The sequence below is a fragment of the Monodon monoceros genome, unplaced genomic scaffold, assembly GCF_005190385.1.
Source record: "Monodon monoceros isolate NGI ecotype Baffin Bay Population unplaced genomic scaffold, NGI_Narwhal_1 Super_Scaffold_21, whole genome shotgun sequence".
Lineage (NCBI taxonomy): Eukaryota > Metazoa > Chordata > Mammalia > Artiodactyla > Monodontidae > Monodon > Monodon monoceros.
This window is the reverse complement of record NW_021703778.1, coordinates 8647430-8666901: the sequence shown is the minus strand read 5'-3', so window position 1 is coordinate 8666901 and position 19472 is coordinate 8647430. Positions and strand designations below refer to the sequence as shown.

General features: G+C 41.7%; 1 protein-coding gene across 1 annotated transcript in view; it reads left to right on the top strand.

Moving 5' to 3' along the window:
• The window catches only part of MCM10 (minichromosome maintenance 10 replication initiation factor), a 34441-nt gene extending 15271 nt beyond the window's left edge, over positions 1-19170 (top strand). The window contains exons 9-20 of the mRNA XM_029238673.1: positions 1025-1141; positions 3802-4001; positions 5435-5535; positions 6521-6631; positions 6719-6836; positions 8540-8768; positions 9911-10052; positions 10677-10795; positions 12635-12748; positions 14651-14796; positions 18395-18437; positions 18524-19170. Coding sequence (XP_029094506.1) covers positions 1025-1141; positions 3802-4001; positions 5435-5535; positions 6521-6631; positions 6719-6836; positions 8540-8768; positions 9911-10052; positions 10677-10795; positions 12635-12748; positions 14651-14796; positions 18395-18437; positions 18524-18607 — 1524 coding nt within the window. The 3' untranslated portion in view covers positions 18608-19170. The remainder of the gene's footprint in view (positions 1-1024; positions 1142-3801; positions 4002-5434; positions 5536-6520; positions 6632-6718; positions 6837-8539; positions 8769-9910; positions 10053-10676; positions 10796-12634; positions 12749-14650; positions 14797-18394; positions 18438-18523) is intronic.
• Positions 19171-19472: the final 302 nt, after the last annotated feature.

The window sequence follows — 19472 nt, the reverse complement described above, 5'->3', positions numbered from 1 at the left end:
CAACTTCTTTCATTATATCTTTTCAAGTTCGTTCCAAGGTTCCTGTAATTCTTTCAGCTCTTGGGCTCAGGTTCCCTTAGATCTCCCATGAATTTCCATGATGGCATTGAGAAGCCAAGGGTTTATAGTTGAGGGAACTGTGTTCCATTTGTTAGTACAATCATAGCTGCAGCTTGTGAATTTTCATTTTTAAAGTGAATTTTCATCTTCTCAAGCATCATTAGAGTGTGGGTACTACCTACTGATTCTCTAGTAAATTGCAAACTTAGATACAGTATGAATAGCAACAGTTTCTCCACTCAAGCCAGCAAGAAGCTACTGCTTCTGTTGTAGACAGATTATTATATCACAAGGAGTGAGAGACTAAATTATTTCATTCCTTGCTTTCACAGAGAAGGGCAGCAAGTCTTCATTTATTGGTTAAGAAGGTGTTTGGCTACAAATAACAGAAGAACTTCACTACAGTTTCTTTTTCATAGTAAACCTTGGGGTTTATTTTTCTTATATAATGAAAAATCCAGACATAGGCAGTGTGGTGATGCCAGGGCTGGTGTCCATGAGTCTCTCAGCCTTTTCCTCTTAGTCACAAGATGGCCGTGAAGCTCTAGCCATCATATTTCCATTCAAGGCAGGAAGTGAGCCAGGCTCCTTGCTCTGCTTTTAAAGGAAAGCAGAAGCTTTCCCAGCTACCTTCCCTGCTGACTCCTGCTGAGTGCAGTCACATGACCACCACTAGCTACAGAGAATGCTGGGAAAACTGGGAACTGGATCCATCATCTAAGGCTGAGCGTTTGGAGTCTGATAACAAAGACACGGGAGAAAATAGATAGTGGGTGGAGAACTAAATGTGTCTTCTACACCTCCCATTTCTACAGCTGTCTTATGGAGCACTGGCTTCAAATTCCAGTGCACTGATAAAAAGGATAAAAACCTTCTTAACTCGCACCAACTATTGTTATATCCATTCTTGCTGTTGAAAGGCCATACCTTTGCTTTTAACTCCAGCTCCCCCTTTTTTCTACAGGTGTGCTTATCTATTGATCATCCTCAAAAGATCTTAATTATGGGGGAAGCTCTTGACCTGGGAACCTGTAAAGCAAAGAAGAAGAATGGAGAACCGTGTACACAGACTGTGAATTTGGTAGGTTTCAGCTTTGTTGGGGTGGTTTTTGCTAAAGACAGAAACTAATAGGAATAAATTATAGGTACTTTACCTGTAATGACCTGTTTGGAACTGAGTTTCCTACATAATAGGAAGCATCAAAGTGAGAAAATTGAATGTGTGGTTAATAATGGCCAGTTTACAAAGCTGAGGGTGGGGGAAAGATTTAACCTCTTAGGAAAGTGATCTTTTATTGCTAGCTGACTAGGAGGTATAAGAAAGATAGAATTTTAATTTGCCCTCAATTCTTTCTAGTGCTGGAGATTAAACGCTAATGATGAAATATACTGAAACCTTATTTTAGTCAATACTTAACTCTGTTATACCTTTTCTTAGAGCTTTCTTTTTAAAAAAATAAATAAAAGCTTTATTGAGATAGAATTCACATACCAGACAGTTCACAATTCTAAAGTGCACAATTTAGTAGCTTTTAATATATTCAGAGAATTGTGCAAGCATCACCACTATGTAATTTCAGAACATTTTCAGTACCCTTCCAAAAAACCCATATCCATTAGCAGTCATTCCCCACTCTTCTCTCTCCCCAAGTCCTGGCAACCACTAATCTACTTTCTGTCTCTATAGATTTGCCTATTCTGGACATTTCATACAATGGAATTATATATAATATGTGCCTTTTGTGTCTGGCTTCTTTCACTTAGCATAATGCTTTTAAGATTCATCTGTGCTATATCCACGCTACAAAGCCATTTATGAGCGCCTCATTCCTTTTTATGGTTGAATAATATTTCATTGATGACCACACTCTTTTTATCCATTCATTGGTTGATGGATGTTTGGGTTGTTTCGCATTTGACTGTTACGGGCAATGCTGCTGTAAACATTCATGTACAGGTTTTTGTGTGGATGTCCATTTTCAGTTCCCTCGGGTATATATAAGCCTAGGATGGAATTGCTGGGTCTTATGGTAACTCTATGTTTAGGCTTTTGAGGAACCATCAAACTGGTTTCCAAAGTGACTTTTACATTCTCCCCAGCAGTATGTAAGTGTTCTAGTTCCTCCACATCCCGGCCAGCACTTGTTATTGTCTGTCTTTGATTGCAGCCATCCCAGTGGATACTATCCATCTAAGTGGTACTTCTTAGAGCTCTTTGAAAGGATTAAATGACAGATTTTGGTTTCATCTCTTTTTGTTTCCCTCATTCTTGTCTAACAGATGAACTAGTGAGCAGGACATAGGAAGGAGGGAGATAGTTGGAAAAAGAGGTCTCAGGGGGAGTACTTGACAAGTCACTTAAAACGTCACTGCCACCATCTCTGAGGTTCACCCAATAGGATAATACTTCGGAGTTTCTCTTTGTTCCTTTCACTGAAAGGGTAGCATTCGTCCAAGAGTCAACCAGAGAAACAGAAAACCTCACTAGAAACTGATTTTGTTTTATTTTTTAACTTTTATTGAGGTAAAATTCACATTATGTATAATTGACGATTTAAAAATGTACACGTCAGTAATATTTAGTGTATTCGCCCTGTTGTGCAACCACCAGCTTCTTCTAACTTCCCGACCTTTTCATCACCCCATCAAAACACACCCTACCTATTAAGTAATCACTTCCCTGGTGACTTGTAATCTGCTTTCTGTCTCTGGATATATGCCATAAAAGGAATCATACAACATGGGACCTTTGTGCCTGACTTCTTTCGCTTAGCATAACCTTTTCTTTTCTTTTCTTTTCTTTAAATAAATTTATTTATTTTATTTTTGGCTGCGTTGGGTCTTTGTTGCTGCCTGTGGGCTTTCTCTAGTTGCAGCGAGCGGGGGCTACTCTTCGTTGTGGTGCACGGGCTTCTCATTGCGGTGGCTTCTCTTGTTGTGGAGCACGGGCTCTAGGTGCGTGGCTTCAGTAGTTGCAGCATGCGGGCTCAGTATTTGTGGCTCTTGGGCTCTAGAGCACAGGCTCAGTAGTTGAGGCACACAGGCTTAGTTGCTCCGCGGCATGTGGGATCTTCCCGGACCAGGGCTCGAATCCATGTCCCCTGCACTGGCAGATGGATTCTTAACCACTGTGCCACCAGGGAAGTCCCTAGCATAACCTTTTCAAGGTTCATCCTAGAAGCTGATTTTACTTCCATTGTAGAAAGAGGGCAAAGGCAGTGAATGATGCCACTTTTTCTTTCACCCAAGTAGTGTGTTCAGAGGAGTTTAGGGGAAGAACTTCTCCCACCAACCCCGCTTTTTGTTTTTAATTTTTATTGGCGTAGAGTTGATTTACAGTGTTGTGTTGGTTTCGGGTGTACAGCAAAGTGAGTCAGTTATACATATGTCAATACATATATCCACTGTTTTTAGATTCTTTTCCCGTATAGGCCCTTACAGAGTATTAAATAGAGTTCCCTGTGCTCTACAGCAGGTTCTTACAGTTATGTATTTTATATGTAGTAGTGTGTATATGTCAATCCCAATCTCCCAATTCATCCCCGCCCCCCCATCCTTACCTAGGAAAAGAAGATCTAAGTTGCTGCTTAGCTGTGCGTTGAGAATGGTCTCGGAGGTCAGCAGGGAGGCTTCTGCCCGCAGAACAGCTCTCTGTGAGACTGGGAGAAAGGAGCTGTGTCTGTTAATGTTGTCCCCGGCCTGTCTCCCTAACGCTGATGCAGCCGCTCTTCCTTTTCACAGAATGACTGTGAATACTGTCAGTATCACATCCAGGCCCAGTACAAGAGGCTCAGTGCCAGGCGAGCAGACCTGCAGTCCACCTTCTCCGGCGGCCGCATTCCAAAGAAGTTTGCCCGCAAAGGCATCAGCCTGAAAGAAAGGCTGTGTCAGGATGGTTTTTACTACGGAGGAGTTTCTTCGGCCTCGTATGCAGCCTCAATGTGAGACATTCTCAGGGCTTCTTTGGGGTCAGCGGTCTTGCTTGTCTTCTTTTAAGAGTAAAAAGTGTGGTTGTACATTTCTGTCCCGGTCCTGGAAGACTTGTACAGGTTTTATCTTTCATAGCGTGCTACCTGGAACAAGACGGCTGAGGGCCTCTTTCGTTCCCGGGAAGAGAGGAAAACACTCAGAAGGTGGGGAAACTAAGTCAGGTCATGGTGGCCTTTAACAGGGAACCCACACTTCCCCTTTGGCTTCTAATGTGAATAGTGCTGCTTTGTCAGGGCTGATGGGCCGTTAAAAGTGTTAATCATAGTGTTGACATACTTGAAATCATTTCCCTGAAGACTATTAGCGTGAGGTTGCCGACCTGGTGGAACCCACATTTAATTTAGTGAATGAATATGCAGAGAAGCCTCGCGGGGGAGGGGGCGCTGCTGAGGCTGGCATGCGTGGCCTCCGCTCTGGGGATCTCATTCTCTCCCTGGAGTCCCTGAGCAGATGATGGATGGCCTCGTCCCTGTTCTCTAGAAAGTACGTCTGAGGATGCGGCAGGTGGGGACCTGGCTCAAGGGAGCTACACTTGGTCCAAGAACAAAGCAGATTTGGTCCTCGAGCCAACAGAAATTGGGCTAGAGGACTCTCACTTCCTGTATATTTTGTGACATCAAGCACATTTTTAAGATTTAAAATAATTTCTGTATTTTACCAAATTGCAAAAAGCAATACACATATGTTATTTTTAAAAAATGTATGTACAGTTTAGCCAAAAGGAGACAGTAAAAACCATCTATAATCCCACCACCTAGATAACTGTTAGTTTTGGTATATATGGTTCTAGGGGTCCTTTTTTCTCAAATGTATAACGTTTTAATAGTATAAAATGAGATCATAATATACCTATACTTTGCCAACGTTCTTTTTTCCCACATAAAATAATGAATTTTACTTTGTGGAACATTCACTTATGGCATTATTTTTAGTGGCTACATGGTGTTCTTTTACATGGCTCTGTGATACTTTAAATAAGTCTCCATGGATAAACATTTATAGCATTTCCAACTTTTAACAATACAAACAAAGCTTCCGTTAATATCCTAAATTTTTGCATAGGTCTTAGGTAAATCCTAGACTACTTGGTAAGTCCTAGTCTACTTGATCAAAGTGTTGGCATATTTTTTATTTCTCTTGCCAACTTGCTCTTCCAGAACGGCCTTCAATCAAATTTGTAGGTCGCCTGTTGTTTTATATCTGTGACATAATGCACACACCAGTTATGCTGTAGGGCCATGGTATTAAGAAAGTCTACTTACATGGTGATTTGAGAAACGTTGACAGTTTGTAATAAATGACTACTTCTGTGCCTTCTTTACCTCACAGAGCATTGAAGTTCAGTGATTTTCCTTTTTTGAGGGGGTGACTCTTGTCATTTCAGTGCAGCTGCTGTCGCACCTAAAAAGAAGATTCAAACTACTCTGACTAATCTGGTGGTTAAGGGCACAGACTTGATCCTTCAGGAAACTCAACAAAAACTTGGTAACTTTGTTTCTAGATACTATTTTTCTTTCTCAGGTTTAAACATGTAGTCTTCAGGATTGAAACTGGTTAGATCCTAACACTAAGTTATACTTGGTGAGTGATGTGGCCTCAGCAGAACGAACCAAGCTTGGTTGGCAGCATCTTAAGAAAAAACAGCATATTAATCTTAGCTGTGTCTTAGCTTTTTAAAATGTCTTGACGGGGACTTCCCTGGTGGTGCAGTGGTTAAGAATCTGCCTGCCAATGCAGGGGACACAGGTTCGTTCCCTAGTCCAGGAAGATCCCATGTGCCGTGGAGCAACTAAGTCCGTGTGCCACAACTACTGAGCCTGCGCTCTAGATCCCGTGCACCACAACTACTGAAGCCCGCACACCTAGAGCCTGTGCTCCACAACAAGAGAAGCCACCGCAATGAGAAGCCTGCACACCGCAACGAAGATTAGCCCCTGCTCACTGCAACTAGAGAAAGCCAGTGTGCAACGAAGACCCCATGCAGCCAAAAAAATAAATAATAAAATAAAATAAAATAAAATGTCTTGATGTATCTGGGTCTAACTCTTAGTGTCCAGCACTAGAATCAGTAGTATCAGGTTCCTAGTCAAACTCGTCGGTTATCTTTCATTAAAACAGGTCTAGGCTGGAGAATGCCACCTCCACCCTGTCCTTGGGGCTCTGTTCATAACAGTGGTCCAGGTCTAGCATGGATCCTTATGCATAGTGCATATTCCAGGAATAGTGTATGAAATGACCCTGCAGGTATTAATATTCTAATCATTTTTCAAAAATAAGATACATTTGTCTTACCCTTGCAGTCCTACTGGTCTGAGGTTAGAGGTGAAAGATTCTCTTTTCTCTTGATATTCCATCTACTTCATTTACAAATAACTAAAGTTATGAAAGCAGAGTTTTAAAAGGGATAAGTCACATGACATAAAATACTCTGAATTTTGAATCCTCTAATGCTGGTATTTATATATTCCAGGAGTACCCCAGAAGAGCTTGTCTTGCTCTGAGGAATTCAAGGAACTGATGGACTTGCCTACATCTGGAGCCAGAAATTTGAAACATCATTTAGCCAAAGTCAAGTCATCAGGTAGAGTCAGCCTGTACCTGCTCTAGTGTCTGCGCGTAGGTCCCCACAGCCTCTCAGAGCCCCCTCAGCCTGTGCGTTGTGTTTCAGGGATCATGGGGAGCCCGAAACCTGCTTTCCAGTCTATCTCGGCATCAGCCCTCTTGAAGCAACAGAAGCAGCGTATGTTAGAGTTGCGGAAAAAGAAATCAGAAGAAATACAGAAACGGTAGGAGTCGCAGATTTAATGTTCCCTGTTTAGGTAGCTCATCTCAGGAATTCTGAGGATGTCTTAATAGATTTCAAAAGTGTGACTTCGGATTTGGAGTGGTTGGCTACCTTTTTAACTTTGGAAGTTTTTAAAAAATTAATTTTAACATAACCTTTAAAATTATAAAGCATTTAAAGTTATGTATTTCTGACTTATGCTAGTAAATCCTGAGACCTGGTGGTACAGGCTGCAGTAATTAATATCACTGTGGAAACGAGAAAGGAGTAACATATAAAGACAGTTTTGTGAAAAGGGAAAGTAGGTGTTGAGCTGTTTGGTGCCCATTTCTCAGTTTTGCCACAGTTAGGTTTTTAATTACAGGCTGGGCCAATGCGTAGATTCTGCATTTGTTCAGGTCATTGATAAAAATGAGGCACTGAGAATGGAGAGTCATTTCAGAGGCAAAATCAAGTGAAAATGGGTGTGGAAGGTAAACAAATCAAAGACTCTTGAACTCAAGTTATGCAATGGTAGTAAGAGCTACTGTTTACAGTCACCCAGCATGCGCTGAGCCACCATGCTTTACACTGTACACACATCTCATCGGTCCTTACCATAATCTGCGAGGTGTTATTTTCCTTGTTTTATGGCTAATGTAACTGAAGACCAGAGAGTTAGTAAGTGGTGGAGCCAAGTTTGAACTCACACCTACCTGTTCTACTCCAGTGTTGAACCATTATGCTGTCCCAGATCTAGGCTCCTGTAGGGTACCTAGTTCCATGGAAAAGGACACCTATTATGAGTCAAGAGGAAATGCTTTGAATTTGGCTTCAGGCAGGTTAGTTTGAGGTGCTGGTGGGATATCTATAGAGGTATTCATCAGGGGCCTACAGGTGACATAAATGTATATATATGGACATAAAAATGTATACGGAGTTGTGAACCTTGTAGGGAGTAGAAAGCACCCGTCAGTTTAAAGGCATTAGTCTGAAGTTTTTCAGAATTTTGCTGGCCAAACAAAACATACCTTTGGGCAGGATCTGCTAGGCAATTTGCAAACTCAACCTGGAGCCTACAGGAGTGGGGATGTGGTAGGGGAGAGAAGACTGGCCCAGGATTACCTGGTACTACTAGTCCCGAGCCTGTCACTTATGAGCAGCCTGAGCAGTCGGCTCTTGGGCCTCAATTTCTTTATCCCTACAGTGAGAGGTTTGGCCTAGATGATTTCTGACCTTTGTTGTTTTTAAATAGTCCTTAAAGCCATATATAAAATAATCACTGTGTGAATTATAGCACCTTTCTGTTAGGACTTCCAAATGTAACAAATGTGTTATCTCTTCCCAGTAGAGGAAACAAAATACAGAGAGATTCGGTGAGTTCCTGAAGGATCTCAGCTAACCAGAGGGCTAGGAATACAGTCCACAGCTCGCCTTCAGGGCTGAAGGTGCTCCATAGTCTGCACCCACTGGAAAGCTAGTTGATAAAAATAGTAATCAGTTCTAAACTGGTGAAACATTTAGCACTTATTCAATGAAAAACCAGTTAGCTTAAGAGTTAGTGAGGCTAGTATTGTTTTTACTGTGCACTAATCTGAATTAATAACCAAGAAGGGAAAATTATTTTACTGACGACTGGTTATCAGCTGGTGGCCTGCCTGCGGTCTCCCAGTCTGCATGTTTTGTGCTCGTGTGCATAGTTTGTGACTGCCTATTTCTTTAAAGATTCCTCCAAAGTGCGAGTGAAGTTGAGAGCCCAGCTGTGCCATCCTCTTCTCGGCAGCCCCCTTCTTGGTCTCCACCAACGGGGGCTGAGTTCCCCAAGCTGAAAGGAACCCCAGCCATACAGATGCCAAAGCTTGGAAGAGACATCTCAGAAGGGGATGATGTCCTATTTTTTGATGAGTCACCACCACCAAGACCAAAACTGAATATGTTAGCAGAAGCCAAAAAGGTAACTGGCATCTCTTTTCTTCACCACTTGAATTTGTATTCTGTGACACACAGCTGGTATTTCAAACTTTATATACCTGTGACCAGGAAAGACAGTCCCCTCATACCTATTTATTGATCATGATAACTAGAGTCAAAGGAATTTTAAATGATAATGGGTATCAACATAATGCCATTGATTTAATCCAAGAGAACTAGCTACTGTCTCCATACTAGTTCTTGTTGGGCTGCAGGAGATAACCTAGAAGAAGATACTGTTTTACAGCTGGAGATCCTAGTATTAGGGGGAAACATTCTTGGAATTGTTGAGGCAATTGAATTGTCAAATAGTGGTTTAAAGAATCCTTCTTTAAAAGAAATCTTACACAGAAGCTCAGTCTGTAGACAGATAAAAGCTAAGCTGCTCTGATTGAAGTGGGAATTGGGGGTGGTCAGAACCCCACCACCTCAGCAAGCTCTGTCTCTCCTCTTCCTGAGTCACCCTAAGCCCCCGACTTGAGCGTCTTCTCTTTATTCTAGTTAGCAGCTAGAACCACACGAAGGGCAAAGGCTAGCTGCAAGCCAAAGCCATACCTACAGTAATAGTAATAGCAATTATGCACGTATGTTACTGTGTGTCTATGATATGTGCATACATGCTATTTACTATGTACAAGTACATGCTTGGCTTGCATTGTCTCATTTTATCCTTAAAACCACAACCCTAAAAGGTAGGTTAGTGCTGTCATCCCCATTTCATAAATGTAGAAACTGAAGCTGAAAAATTAAGTCAAGTTATAAACTAGTAAGTGGCAGGGCTGGAATCCTTTCCTAATCTGTCTATTCTGAAACAAACTTCCAAAATGTTTATGTGGTTCCTCTGTGGGTCTAAAAGCCTACACACTAGCTGAAGGACTAGCTGAAGTTTAACTATTGATATTTAAATAAGCTGAGATTTGTTTTACTAACTTAGAGACCTGTCTTCCATTCTTTAAAATTTTAATAATTGTGTTAATAATGCTAAGTAAAATGAAGATATATTTTGCTAATGTATGTTTGAGAACAGCCAGAATTCACTGGTTAATCACTGGAAAGGGATACAGAGCTACAGATGCCTATCTCATCTTTTAGATTTTTATCTCCCTCTCTTTCCTTTTTTTTTAGTTGGCTGCTATAACCAAATTAAGGGTAAAAGGCCAGATTCTTACAAAAACAGACCCAAACAGCATTAAGAAGCTAAAGGAGCCCCAGGATGTCCTGGCAGTGAAGGAACGTGTAGAAAAGAACAACACATTTTCTCCTCAAGGTACTGCGAATGGGAAACTTAGTAGTAGGAAAGAGACGCTGCTTATAAAGGAAATGGTCCAAAACATAACCAGCCTCCCTGACATCAAAAGACATTATTTTATTTCCATTTACCTCTATGGAGAGTACCTGAGTAGAATTTCTGCAGTTGGAACTGATTGCTTTTTATAGTCACATTAAATTAAAATGAAATTATGCACAATTTGAAAACTTGAGATTACTCATTGGATCTTTGCACATACATATTAGTAGAAAGATTTGTTTTGAAAGAAGTAGAATTCCTTTGTTTTAAATTGCCCTATTTTTATTTTTAAAACTCTGAAGCTGGCAGTGTCCTTTTAACATGAGTTTGTAAATAGGAATTTTGTTGTTGTTGTTACCTATTTTCATAATTGGCTCTTATTTTAAGGTGAAAACGATTCTAATTTAGTGGTCAAGTCTGCCATCCCCTCCTGCATATTCTAGTTTGTACTTCTCAACTCAGTTCTCTAAGAGCCATCCTTTGCTCATACCAAGTGGGGGTAAATGCTGTTTGAAGGGTCTTGTAGGGGGAGACGCAGCTGAGTTGGTGAGGCCCGCTGGCCCTCTGAGGTTCCTCTGTTCACTCTTTTTCTTTCTGCTCTAGCTGAGGATGAATTGGAGCCTGCCAGGAAAAAAAGGAGAGAACAGCTTGCCTACCTGGAATCTGAGGATTTTCAGAAAATTCTAAAAGCAAAATCGAGGCACACGGGGATCCTAAAAGAGGTAAAAAAGAGCCCAGAAGGTCAAAGGTGACAGAGATGTCCTCAGACTCGGGCTAGTATTGTTAAGAATCTCTTCCTGTTTCCTTAGCCGAGATGTTAGTTGTATGTCAGTTTGTTTGATTTTGTTTTGAAGAACAGGAATATTGCTAATAGATTTTAGCTTTGCCTTTGTTGCATTGAAGAATATCATTCAACATTATTTAAATTGACTTCAGTATTATAAACTGTTTCAGTCAATATTTTATAACTTTGAAGTATATTCTATAAAAATGTCAGATTAATGTGTTGTACACCTAAAACTAATATAAAATTGTTAAGTCAACTATACTTCAATTTTAAATGATTAATTAACTCTTTAAAATGTTTACCTGTAGTTATGGCTGTGAAGTTATGTTTTAATGGCTCTCCACTATCTACTATTTTCTGCCTTGCAGTATGGGAAGGGATTTTTCCATTCATACATTTTTATATGGACCCTGCAAATGCTCTAAATCAGTAGTTCTCAACTCAACACTCACAATGCCCCTTTTTAATAACAAGTGTTTTGTATTGTTCTCTTATTATCCTGAAATTAAATTTGTGGATAATGTAAATTACCTAGCTAGTAATTTCAAAAATACCAATATAATATCCTAGCTGTAATATAAAGAGGAAAAAAGGAAAATGTTTATAATAAAAATATGTATTTCATTATGTAAAATACATGGGCACAACTACCCTTGAAGAAGTAATAAAACAGAGGCTTGGATTTGTAAGTATATATAAGTGGATTTATCAGGCAGCTAGCAGTGAATACTCAGTAGATGTGTTTTCCTAGAAACTTGAATACCGTGGGCCTATTTCTTTGACAATGTGGTTTATATTTTTAAACTTTTGAAGACATCAAAGCACAGTTGTCTCTCCACATCCACAGGACTTTTGGAACAGTCAGTGTATGTGAAAACCATGCACAAGTATTGTGGTGTTGTATATAATGCTTTCGGTTTGAGGGTTATAATCGGGTTTTTCATCCACATGGATGCCCTGTAGAACATTGAGAACAGTCCTTTGATGTGTAAGGGACTGTTCCATGCATTGCAGAAGGTGTAGTGTCCGTGGTCCCCGCCAGTAGCAAAGGTTATGGTCACTGGGATAACAAAAAAAGTACTCCCACAAATTTTCAAAATGTCCCCCACTTAGTGCCAATATGCCAAATGATCTGCCTTTCTTTTGATTAACAAAGGGCTAACGAGACAATGATATAACTTTCTACTGGACTTGAAACTCAGTCAGGAGAGGTGCTCAAGCAGACCCCAAAAGGCTGTAGAGCTGAGTTCCTTGGTTCTTGTGGCCACCAAAGACCTTGCACCTTTCGCCTGGTGCAGCTGCACTGACTCGAGCTGTGACCACATCCTGCCCTGAATATCTCTCTGCCCTCACACCTCCTACCTGTGTTCCAGACAAGCAGGGATTGTTCCTGCCAAGTGCTTGGTCTGGAGAATAGTATCGAATAGATGGGGTGTCATCACTGGGGAAGCATCCAGCAGCTCTCCCATAGCTGAATCTATATTGGAACAGTGGAAACAGTTCCCTTCTGGTGCGCACTTGATCTGATGACGCTGTTAATCACATCAGTAGTTTAAATTTGTATTTAGTGTCTCACACATCACCAAATGCTTTCATACCCTCTTTTTGCCCATTGAGGGGCTTGTTTCTACTTACCGTCTGGGGTTGCGGCTCATTGATCCGTGTCCCCATACAGTTAGCTTCTCTGTTCAGTTCAGATTTGATTATTATTAAGCCGCTGCCTGAGGCTGTATCAGATTTGGTACAAGGTCTTCTGGATGTCTTGTCATTCCAGGCCGAGGCTGAGCTGCAGGAACACTATTTTGAGCCCCTGGTGAAAAAAGAACAAATAGAAGAAAAGATGAGAAACACCCGGGAAGTGAAATGTCGAGTCGTGACGTGCAGGACGGTGAGTGCGGGAGACAGTTCTCCCCACGACCTGTCTGGGGTTGCTGTGACTCAGCAGGATGTGGAGAGTCTGTGGGGTGTGGGCCCACGTCTTATGACCAGAGTCCTGCCTGGGCCATTTAATTAGGCTGCAAACCAAATGGCGTCCGATAGCCCAGCACCGGGCTTCCCGTGACCCACCCACGGAGCTCTGATGGTAGAGCCTTTGTATTGAGATGTTCCTCATTTGGCCACAGCTCCTGGTTCTGTGGAAGAGCCTCTTCCTGTCTGACCACTGGACTGAGTATTCTTATCTCTCCTCCTCAAGTTTTAGCACGCCGTCAGTCCATAGTTCCTAAGACCCTGGGGCCTTGGTTGAACAACTTGATTTGGCATCAGATGTCATGATCAACTACTGTTGTTCGCTTCTGCTCAGGTCCTAACCTACTAGATTGAATCTCAGGGCAGAGTGTGAATTGTATTATTGTCTCTGTTTGCGGAATTTTTACCCTGAGTCTATTAGAAAATTCAAAATCCTCTACTCCTCAACATTAATCAAAAATGGCCAAAAAAAAAAAGTTATTGCTGAATACTACTCCTTCCATTACCATTTCTTTGAAATATGTCTGCATGGCTAATCCGCTTCGTGAACACATGTAAGAGGAGAAAGAGGTTTAGCTCACCCAGTGCAATTTTCTCTGTCTTTATTCTTTTTAAAACCTTAGATTCTCCTTTACATTTAGGGGGTGGGCCAAAAGGTGGAGCTTCCTTGAGAAAGTTCAGACTGTGGAGAATCAGTAAAGCTTTTACTTCGTAGGACAGCTTTTCCTCTGACAGCGTGGCTGTATTAGGACAAAGCTGGTGTATTCACTTCCTGTTGCTGCTGTAACAAATGGCCACCAACTGGGTGGCTTAGAACAACCCAAATTTATTAGCTCACAGTTTTGCATGTCAGAAGTGGGTCTTGCTGGGGTAAAATCCAGGTGTCAGTAGGGTGCGTTCCTTTCTGGAGGCTCTAGGGGACAGTCCATGTCCTTGCCTTTCCCGGCTTCTAGAGCTCACCTGCATCCCTTGGATCGTGGCTCCTTCCTCCATCATCGAAACCAGCAATGGGAGGTGGGGTCCTCTCGTCACAAATCAACTGATTAGCAACTGTAATTGCATTTGTAACCTGAATTCCCCTTTGCCATGTAACATAACATGCTTGTAAGTTCCAGGGAATAGGGTATGCACATCTTGGGGGGATTATTTTGCCTGCCCCAGTTGGCATGCCACTCTCCTCTACCCTCTTTGAGGCTGCCAAGGCCAAAAGTTATTTATCTGGACTCAGTGTGATTACCCGAAATTACACTGCACACTGTCTGGCTCTGTTTCAACCTTCACCCATCATTTCTTGTTCTTTTCAGTCCTTTGAAGGATCAAAATTAAACGTAAATTACTTAATATCTGTCTTGGTTTTGCTGTGTGTGAAATAGGAGTAGTAATAAGTTTATAATCCTTTTCAGTGGCCTTGTAAGAGAAAATGAAAGAGCAGCTCATCATCCTTCCTGCATAGGCCCCATGGGTGTAATCTGTTGCCTTACAATCAGGGACTACAGTGAATACAGGGCAGACCAATCAAAGCTACTTAGAGATTTCCAACCCTTTTCTTCCTTCGCCCTAGCTATTGTCTTGATGTCACAGAAGATTATTGTGTATTTTACACCTGACATTGGGGCAAACATGAGAAGAAGTGGTATCAGTAGGGGGAAAGTCAAGAAATCACATGATCACTGCAGCCAGAAGATAGTAGCTCCGCCGGCACCTGCCTGGTGGCGACGAAAGAACAGAAGTTCTCAGGACAGGCTGCCCTTGTGGCGGCTGGCTCATTTCTCCTTCCGAGCTCTTGACCTGACACGTCCCTTCTTTCTGCTGTTCTGCGCAGTGCGCTTACACCCACTTCAGGCCTCTGGAGACCTGCGTCGGCGAGCAGCACAACTACCACTGGCACGACGGTGTGAAGAGGTTTTTCAAGTGTCCCTGTGGAAACAGAACTGTCTCCCTCGGCAGGCTCCCCCAAAAGCACTGCAGGTTTGAGAATTGCTGGGGTTCTTGGTCTCATCCAGGCTTCCTGAACCTTTTTCCAATTCCCACGTGATGCTGTTCCCTTGGAACTGTGGACAGTCCTTGACCCCGGGAGGGTCACCCTTGCTCTGTGCCACCTTACGGCTCCTGGGTATCCCCAAATGCTCCTGGAGGGAAGGGACCCTGCCCCTTTCACAGCTATATCCCCAATACTAAATATAGGGCCCAGTGCATAGTAGGTTATCAGAAATGTTTGTTGAATAAATAAATGGAGCCTGCGTATGGTGGGTTGGTGAAATATGTGTGTTTGGGGGGGGCTTGGATAGGGAATTTTTTTTCTCTGCTGTAAAGAGTTATTTGTTTAAATTTTTATAATATGTGAGTATGTGTGTTTTAAGGGACTTTTGCTTTTACTTTGGGCGGGGACGTTTGGATACAGAGGCAGAGCTGCTGTGTTTGACTACTCAGGGGGCATGCTTCACGTAGAACAGCCTGAGGAATACCTGCGCAGTTCGGGGTGCAGTTTGTAGAACATTGTCCTTGGTGCGTTCAGTGCTCTCCTAATTTATGTATTTCTCTGTCCCCTTCTTCACTCACTATGAGTGTTGTTAGATATCTTTTCTTATTTTCCTTTGATTTATCAATGTGGTACATTACATTGTTAAGTTTTTCTGAAGTTGAACTTTCCTTTTTTATTCCTTGGATAAGCACGACTTATCTTGATGACTTTTTTATTTCAGCACACTGTTATAATCAATTAGCTAATGTTTCATATGTGATTTTTATATCTATTCATAAGTGAATTAGACCTTTTTTTTTCCTTTTCTTATATAGACCTATCTCGTTTTCAAACCAAGATTATGTGAGCCTTATAAAACGAATTGGGCAGCTTCCTGAAATAACCTATCAACTAGCAATTATTTCTTGAAAGTTTAGTAAATCTCAGCTATAAAATTATTTAGGCCCTGTTCTTGGAGGAAAGGGGTGGCTTTGATTACCATTTCAATTTCATGGTCTCTTTTCTACCAATTTCAGCTTTTTATATTTTTATAGGAATCCATTTCATTTAGATTTTCAAACTTATTAATATTTAGTTGTCCCTAATGTACTTTTTTCAGTCTGTTACTTGCTATATTTTATTAATAGGTATTTACTATATTTTGTCCTGTTGTTTTTCTTCTGTTTTTCAGAGTCAACCTTGATAGAAGTCTCTGCATTCTGTTAACCTTTCCAGAACACCATCTTGTAGTTTTCTAAACATTCATTGATTTTCTTTCTGTTTTCCTGATTTCCACCCTTATCTTTATGTACTTATTGTTTCTTTGGGTTTGCTTTGTACCGTTTTGTGTACATTCTTCAGTTAAAAGCTTAAACTCAACTTATTAGTATGTAACTTTCTTGTTGCCTCATAAATCAAATTTTTTTTTTAATGAATTGAAGGTTTGTGGCAACCCTGAGTTGAGCAAGTCTATTGGCACCGTTTTTCCAACAGCGTTTTATTTATTTATGGCCACGTTGGGTCTTTGTTGCTGTGCGTGGGCTTTCTCTAGTTGCGGCGAGTGGGGACTACTCTTCGTTGAGGTGCGCAGGCTTCTCACTGCGGTGGCTTCTCTTGTTGCGGAGCACGGGCTCAAGGTGCGCGGGCTTCAGTAGTTGTGGCACACGGGCTTAGTTGCTCCGCGGCATGTGGGATCTTCCCAGACCAGGGCTCGAACCCTTGTCCTCTGCATTGGCAGGTGGATTCTTAACCACTGTGCCACCAGGGAAGTCCCCTCATAAATCAGTTTAAAGCTCCTATTTCCCTCTAAGTAGTTCTGCTTTAGCAGTCACCTGCAAAGTTTGATGCTTAGTTAAAATTATTTCTTAATGTCTTGGATGATTTCCTTTTTGACCCAAGAGTTAGTAATATATATGGGATTGATTTTACCTTTTTTGTTATTAATTTCTAACTTTATTGCGTTATTCTTGAAGGACATAATTTGTATGATGTTGATTCTTTGGAATTTGAGGCAATCTCACTATCACCTCTTCACCAGGATATTCTCACTACCTTTTTGTTTGCTCATTTCGTTTTGGTTGTTGTTTATTTCCTGGACCCCTAACTCCACTCTCATTTCCAGTTTCTCCAAAGCTGATTTGGGATGAGGGTGGGGGCTAGTTCATCACCTTGTCAGGAGCTGGTTTGTGCCTCTTTTTACAATCTAGGTTAGAATTGTTCTAAGTAGCTATTTGTATACTGATATCTGACTTCTCTCCAAAATATTGTAACAGCAAGAGCTTGTGTAAAACATTTGATTATCAGAGAAATGTGTTCATTGAGGATAAGCAGTAAGTACAACTCAAATGGAAGAACACGATGCCTTTCAGCCTCCAGGTGGCACTGTTATTTTTGTTAACATCTGCTTTCTCTGGTCTCTCTCTTGTCAATTCTTGATCTCAAGCAGAAATGGGCAAACTGTTTCTGTGAAGGGCAGATAGTAAATATATTAGGCAGGCACTGTGGTTTGTTTCACCGCTCTTGTGGCAGCCATAGGTGATGCTCAAACAAGGAGGCTTGGCTGTGTTCAGCAAAACCTCACGAAAACTGTGGCAGGCTGGATTTGGCCCTTGTGTTATAATTGCCAACCCCTGACAGTAAGCTGTGCATAATATCATCACTGGTCTGGTCGTAGGCCACGGAAGTCTCTCAGTAGACATTCAGCTGGTCTCTAGCTGGGGAAGGTGGTGGAGAGGTTCGGGGCTAAGTCCTCGGGCAGCTGATGCTCAGGGCGGGAGTGGAGTCTAAGCCAGATGGGGAGGAAGGATGAGGCTGGTGGGGTGACCCCTACAGCCCGGACCCTCTCAGATCCAAAGCTGCTGGGAGACATAGTCCCACGGCTTCACTATATTTCTTTTCTGTTTCTCTCTCTCTTCTCCAGAGTAAACTTCATAGACAATGAGCTTTCCCCATAGCATCCCAATGCCTCCTCAGGGTTGGATTCACCTACCATGTTAAAAAGTGAGAATGAGAGTCTCCAGGCCCTTTGAGTGAAGAGAGTGAAAAATCTCTGGGTTATGAAAAGATTTCCTTCCTGTTGTGTTGGTTTCACACCAAATTTAACATTGACCTTTGAGTGGAAAATCAAGATAGCACTGTCTTCCCTGTTCTTACTACTGAAAAAGGGGGAGGGGGGAGGATTGTTCAAACCAGAAGGAAAAGTAATCCTTTCTTATCACAGCCTTTTAGTTCTAGAACAGGAGAAAAAGGGGCAAGCCATAGGCTGCACGTAGCTGTAGGCTGGCTTCCTTGATCCAAGGGTCTTCCCAGTGACCAGCACTGGAAACCAAGCTTGCACTCACCACCTATAGCATGTGTAGCCCTGTTATACTACCATTTGAAATTCCTTCTCTGAAGTATCTAGCTTACTGCCGAGTTGAAGACTGTTTCTCAAATAACTGGAGTATTTTCAGTAGCAATAGAGCATAGCCTGGAATATGAATGTCACCTTGATCAGCTTCTGCTTAAATGGGGGAGATCTTCCCCCAAGTGCAGGGAGCGCTATTATCTTCATGTCTATGGGCCCGTAACCTCACTGCTGAGTCAGTCCCATCTTTTCTGTTTCAGTAATTGTGGCCTCTTCAAGTGGGAACGGGACGGAATGTTAAAGGTATGTCATCTGCAAGGTGATGGGTTCTAGTGACCCATGCAAATAATATTGACCCATTTCTTATTAAACTATTTTTATTTTTCTAGGAAAAGACAGGTCCAAAGATAGGAGGAGAAACCCTGTTACCAAGAGGAGAAGAACACGCCAAATTCCTGAATAGCCTTAAATAGCCCCGACTTCAAACAGGTACCCACAGCCTACGTTGCTTCTTGTGGTTCTGGAAAAGCAAGAGTATTGGCTCTGAATTGCCCCTGTTCCTGATTGACACAGTCAGAACGAATACTTGCTAAGCCTACAGCTTTGCCTCCTTCCTCGGTTGTGTTGGTTTAACATCAAATTTAACATTGACCTTTAAGTGGAAATTCAAGGTATCATTGTCTTCCCTGTTCTCAGTACTGATGGCAGAATTCACAGTTTTTATGCCCCAAACTGGAAGGTAGATAGAGAGTTGTGTTTCTCTCTCTTGGGTTGTAGAGAATGCAGTGTTGCTTCTTGACCACAATAAGGTTCTGGTATTTATATGGACACCCAGAGACAAAAGAATGAATTTAGCTCAGGTAACCTGCCTAACTTCTGGGCTTCAGTTTCCTCACATGTAAAATGAGGAAGGTTGGACTAAATGATCTTGAAATGTGTCTTTGAGCACTCAAAGTCTAAAAATAATACAATGTTTTGCCATCTAGAAAATTATGACCGTCGCCCTTGATAGAGTCTTGCTGTATTGATATTAAAAGCTGGGTTCCTTCTGTTGATTCCACTGTTACCTCTCTTTTGTTCTTGGAAATCAAGTCACTGACCCACTTGGCATTTCAATTCATATCTGTATGGTCTCTGTGCTGTTAGAATATCGTGGAGCTCTGTAATGGAAATGCCTAAAATCTCATCATTTTAAAATGTGGCTTTATTTAGATATGGCTTAAAGAAAGTGAAACCTCTAACCAAAACGAACATAAAATTTGAGAAGCCATGAAGCCCAGTTGGAGAACAGAAACATCCCACAAGGAGAATCCTCTGGAGTTTGGGATTTGCAGATAT